This window comes from Vicia villosa, linkage group LG5 (assembly GCF_029867415.1).
Source record: "Vicia villosa cultivar HV-30 ecotype Madison, WI linkage group LG5, Vvil1.0, whole genome shotgun sequence".
Classification (NCBI taxonomy): Eukaryota; Viridiplantae; Streptophyta; class Magnoliopsida; order Fabales; family Fabaceae; genus Vicia; species Vicia villosa.
Genome location: NC_081184.1, coordinates 40,652,593 through 40,658,383, shown reverse-complemented (window position 1 = coordinate 40,658,383; position 5,791 = coordinate 40,652,593). Strand labels below are relative to the sequence as shown.

At 36.3% G+C, this 5,791-nt stretch overlaps 2 protein-coding genes across 2 annotated transcripts; one reads left to right on the top strand and one right to left on the bottom strand.

Moving 5' to 3' along the window:
• Nucleotides 1–255: 255 nt before the first annotated feature.
• LOC131601604 (peroxidase 17-like) lies at nucleotides 256–1,777 on the top strand. Its single transcript, XM_058873464.1, has 3 exons — nucleotides 256–591; nucleotides 684–875; nucleotides 1,070–1,777. The coding sequence occupies exons 1-3, from the start codon at nucleotides 355–357 to the stop codon at nucleotides 1,688–1,690; spliced, it is 1,050 nt and encodes a 349-aa protein (XP_058729447.1). The 5' UTR covers nucleotides 256–354; the 3' UTR covers nucleotides 1,691–1,777.
• A 1,628-nt stretch (nucleotides 1,778–3,405) lies between these two features.
• Nucleotides 3,406–5,413, bottom strand: LOC131601603 (probable anion transporter 5). The gene has a single exon (XM_058873462.1). The coding sequence runs from the start codon at nucleotides 5,086–5,088 to the stop codon at nucleotides 3,742–3,744; it is 1,347 nt and encodes a 448-aa protein (XP_058729445.1). The 5' UTR covers nucleotides 5,089–5,413; the 3' UTR covers nucleotides 3,406–3,741.
• Nucleotides 5,414–5,791: the final 378 nt, after the last annotated feature.

The following is a 5,791-nucleotide window of genomic DNA, read 5'->3' as shown; positions in this document are numbered from 1 at the left end:
CACTATATTATAGGAAATTTTTTAATTTATTTTTAATTTAATTTCCTTTTTAATAGGAATCATGGGGTGGTGGTGATAATGAATGGTTGAGATTTATTCTTGTCTTTCTTGTTATGTTTTCTTAACAATAAGCATTTTCCTAAAAAAAACATTGGTCAAAAAATAAAATAAAAATAAAAAAACAAATATTAAATGTCCCATAATTTGACAGCCACTCACTCTCCTTCTTCCACCTTTAAATATCCATTGAATTGAAGAGGAAAGTTACAAAACCTACATACTCTTCCTTTACTCCACTGTCTCCTCTTTTCACACACAACAACAACACTGTTCCAAACAAAAACAACCGGGACCATGATGTTGTTTCAAACACACAACAACATCGTCATCATGTTTATGATCATGTTCTTCATCATAAACACAATCTTAGTAACATCATCATCACCATCAATTCTCCGACCTGGGTTTTACTCAAAAACATGTCCAAAAGCTGAAACTATTGTCAGAGATGTCATGAAAAAAGCACTTCATAAGGAACCAAGAAGTGTTGCTTCTGTTATGCGCTTTCAATTTCATGATTGCTTTGTTAATGTACCATCAAAATTCAATCTTTTTTTCATTCATGATTGCTTCTTTTTTTTTTTTTTGTTGATTTGGTTGATTGGTTTGTTGAATTTGTGAAGGGGTGTGATGCTTCTATGTTGCTTGATGATACACCAACGATGCTTGGAGAGAAATTGGCCCTTTCTAATATAAATTCTCTTAGATCATTTGAGGTTGTTGATGAGGTTAAAGAGGCTCTTGAGAAGGCTTGTCCTGGAGTTGTTTCTTGTGCTGATATCATTATCATGGCTTCTAGAGATGCTGTAGCTCTGGTTTGTACTATTTCTCTTTTCTTTTATGATTTATGAAAATATGACTCTTGTAGAAAATCAATAGTCACTTTTTTAGTTTGTTATTATAATTGGTATTCGAGAGCGCTCGTATGAGATGTTAAGAGATCTCTTTCCTCCCGACCCGAGAGATTAGTCTCTGAAAAAGAAATGAATTTGTTTCAATTTTTTTGCAGACAGGAGGACCTGATTGGGAAGTGAAGTTAGGAAGATTGGACAGTTTAACAGCAAGTCAAGAAGACTCAAACAATATCATGCCAAGTCCGAGAGCCAATGCGACTGCTCTCATTACCCTCTTCGAAAAATACAATCTTTCTGTCAAAGATCTTGTAGCGCTATCAGGATCTCACTCTATCGGTCAAGGTCGTTGTTTTTCGATTATGTTTAGGCTGTACAATCAATCGGGAAGTGGTAAACCCGACCCTGCAATTGATCCTCGCTTCAGAGCCGAGCTTAACAAGCTATGTCCACTTGATGTTGATCAAAACAAGACAGGAAACCTTGATGCAACTCCTGTGATTTTCGATAACCAGTATTTCAAGGACTTGGTTGGCGGAAGAGGGTTTCTGAACTCGGATCAAACACTTTACACATTTCCTCAGACGCGGGGTTTTGTGAAGCTTTATAGTAAAGATCAGAGTAAGTTTTTCAAAGCGTTTGCGGAAGGGATGGTGAAAATGGGTGACTTGCAGTCCGGTCGACCGGGCGAGGTCAGGAAGAATTGCAGAGTCGCCAATCCTCGTCCTGAGCATTTCCTGATTGAAAACAACTTGCAGGACAGTGATCTACCAATGTAAATTACATGTTTGTACTTAAAGACTAGTGGATCAATAAGATGTTATCTTAGCTTTCAATATATGAACCAAAATTATGAAATTATTATAGTTTAATGCATCATGGATAATTTCACCATATCAAGCATCTTATTCTCATCCCAATGGCAATTCACATGATATGAAGTCTCTTAAAACATATTGTGTTCTCTGATATAAAAAAGATGTTGGATTAATAAACATCCATAGGTGGTTTAGGATGAATACAATGGGCCATAGCCGGTAGCATTAATTTCAAGTACATAGAAAGTGATTTGGAGGAAGTGGTTGTAGTGTCCACACATTTGGAATATACTTGAGTTACACTCAATCAATGTTGCAGAAAATCACGGTACCTTGGAAAAGAAACTTTATTCTTTTGTTGGAATATTCTCTGTGAAGGCAGTGGAATATTTTGGGAGAAACTTTCTCCCTCACTCTAAAATAAATCACTTAAAATAAAAACTTATTCCAATTTCATGGCTATAAGTAACTCCTAATCACATGACAGTAACTCTAAAGGTTGTTTCAAAACTCTGAATAAAGCAAAATACAAACCAGTGAAGGTTATGCTGGTACAGAGTAAACAGACTCAAACTTCTAACGACAGCCGAGTAGGGTTGTTGTATCAAGTTAAAACCGAGTTTTCGTAAAAGTTATTTACATTAATTGTTTTGCTTACAGTTTTAATAGATCTTAAATGTGACAAAATTATGAGAGAAAAGAATGCGAGTAGAACGAAAAGAAAAAATGGATGAATTTTGTATATGAGTGGAAAGATAATGAAAAGGAAAACCGAGAAAAATGTTCCCTAAAGATAATGAAGACCAATGCATTGAAGTTGTCATCATCATATCTCAAGGTTAAGAGGAATAATCATTATTTCAACTTTTCAGATCTTCTACATCAGCAAATAAATAGGACAATGGGATTGGGGAAGAGAAAAACAGTACTAGTACCATTTACACACAGTTGCAAATCAAGAACAGAAATTACAAAGTACTAACAATAATTCAAATGAATCAACTGGAGAAACCATAGTTAAACATGTAAGGAAACCTGATGACTTTTACTATATTGTTTCTTTCTTGCTACTCATTTTAAGATCAATATGTCATTATTGTATGAATGAAAAGTGCTGGTAAAGTAGCATCAGTCACTTGGACACTCTTTTCAACACTCACTATCTTAATTAGTGAAGTTTATGTAGGGCCCGCCACTTTATGTGGGACCTATTCCCAAAATGACAGGACCAACATCAATTTTATCCAATAAAGAGAGTTAGAATGAGTGTTGCTCACACTAGTCTTCTTTATGAATTTATGAGTAAACTTAATCCATAGCCCACCAGATCATTCCCAGCAGTTGCAGAAACATTCAAATTTCCAGACTCAAGTTCTTAGAAACCTCAATCTTCTTCGTACACCGTGCTTATAGTCCCGGACGGTCTTTGATTGTTTCCCGCCCTGCAAAGTTTATATTAATAACTGACAGCAATCTTAATCTCATAATTGACTGATAAAATCCAGCCAAAGGGAAAGGGAGGCGAACCCCCATTCAACCCAAATTAGGGGTTATAAAATCCAAAGTAAGGAATGCAAAGAGTAGAAGTAAATGGTTGCAACATCACCTCTCCTATTGAATTAATCCACCAATAACAAAGTATAAGAGTCAAAATGTTTGTAGAAGAAAAAGTAACATAAAAAAAAAAATGCACAATCTATTAATCATATGATAAAATATGAGTTTCATCCAAGGCATAAAAGAAAGACCTAAGAATCATTGATGATACAACTGTATTGTAACCTTTACTTACTAACTAAAAATAGTACATGTTGGAAAAATCATAATAGTGACGATAACAAATCCATATCCATCGGTGATACAATCTGGCCGCGGAGCTTTGTACATCAACTCTCCTCTATCCAAGAATGAATAACATAACATGGAGATATAATAAAAATTAAAATCTCCACAATATAAGAGCGCATGATCAAATCAATGATTGAACGATCAAAGAATGTTACACTGCTACCTCAATCAAAAATCCTCTCCCCGGTAGAAAACAACACGAATATCACAGAACTAAAAACACACAAAAGTCCAGGAATGAAAAACACTGCCCTCCAACTTTCCGGACTCGAAAGATCCAAATCAGACGCCTTAGCGGCTTCGAGCAGTTTCCCCGTAAGATCAACACCAACAATACCAGCCAAAGTACCAGCCGTATTCGAAACACCCATCACAATTCCAGCATACCTCGGAGCAATATCCATATGATTCACCGCAAACCCAGCTCTACCAAGCGCCAAAAAACCAAGAGCCACCGAAGAACAAAACACAGCACCAGCCGAAGTTCTAAAACTCGGTATCACAACCAACGCAAACGAAGCAACTAAAAACCCAACCGTATTCAAAAACTTCCTCGTCCTAGTCACCGACATTATCCTCCTCGTAATCAAATAATCAGCAACAACACCACCAATATTTGAAAACACAAACATATTCAGATAAGGCAACATTTTCGACGAACCCATTTCATGAAGACTAAGCTTAAGCCCTAATTCAAAATAAGTCGGCAACCAATTCATCAACACATACAAAGCATAATGAAAAGTAAAATTATTAACCACAATAGCCCAAACAGGTAAACTAGTCATAATCTTCCCCCAAGGAATCCCAACTCCAGTCTTCTTAACACCATTTCTCTCAACTCCAGTCTCCACATTTCGATCCGAAACCTTCCTATCGAGTTTCTTATTAACCGGCAAAAGCGATTCCCCGGCTCCCGAAGCCGAAGCTTTAGGATCAGAAGCATATCTAAACCAAATCATGGACCAAACAAATCCCAAAAACGCTTCAGCAATAAACACAGATTGAGGACCTTTAAACTTAACCAAACTCGGAAGAAACAACATCCCCAAAGCAGCACCAAGATACATACCCGAAGTAGTCAACGAAACCGATCTAGATCTCTCATGAGGCGGAACCCACTGAGCTAAAACAGTATGAATCGAAGGAAAAATAAAACCTTGCGCAACCCCAACAAGCAAACGCGCGGTAACAAGAATTAGGGTTCTGTTCGGATCTAAGGGAAGAAGCGCACACGTTGAAGACCATAATAGAAACGAAAGTAAAAGAACCTTTCTTCCACCGATTTTCTGCGCGAAGTAGCCTCCGGGAACTTGCGAGAAGGCGTAACCGTAGTAAAAAGTCGACAAAATTGTACCTTTTGTTGATTGGCTAACTCCGGCGGCGTCGGCGGCGACGGTGTAGGCGATTGAGAAGCCGACGCGTTCGATGTAACAGACTGAGGTGCAGATGAAGGTTAGGAGTACGATTAGGTATCGAACTGGAAGATTCTTGATCTTCATTGTTGTCATGAATTATTGAATTGTGAAGAGCAATTGGAACTACATGAGTGTGATTGGTGTTGATTGTGGAAGAAAGTGAAGTTTTTTTTGTGATGTGATTGGTGATTTTGATTTGGATTGGGATTTTGGGATTTTGGAATTAGGTCAACTGAAAGACTCTGAAACTGAACACTGAAAGGTTAACGATGAAGCAGAGACAGAATCAGAGAGTGGGTGAGTAAAACGGCGTGTTTTTCTAGCGTTTTGTCTTGATAGGACTAATGAATTGAAAATTGGGGTGTGTTTTGATATGATAGTGTGAGCTAAAAACATTGATTGAGAAATAATGATAAAGTAAGAATCTAAATCTAACTTTTGGTTTGGTTGATATAAATCTAAATCTCACTTGATGAATAGTCTACCTATAGTTTTCATTGGATTCTTGTACATTTAATGAAATTTAAATTTAGCATAATACTTGTTTAATTTGAGATTAAATTGTACATTCATTAAATTTTATTTGTATAGATGTTTTAAGATAGATCCACTATTACAATGAGTGATCTAGTACATCATTTTACACATATTAAAAAAGTGAAAAAGTAAGGGAGATGATATTGTTTTTACTATAATATCCTTATAATGTATTGAGAATGGTGAACTTTTTAATAATTAGAGGGTAGAATTGGAAAAAATGTATTGAAAATAGAAATTGGTCATTCATTTGAGCTAT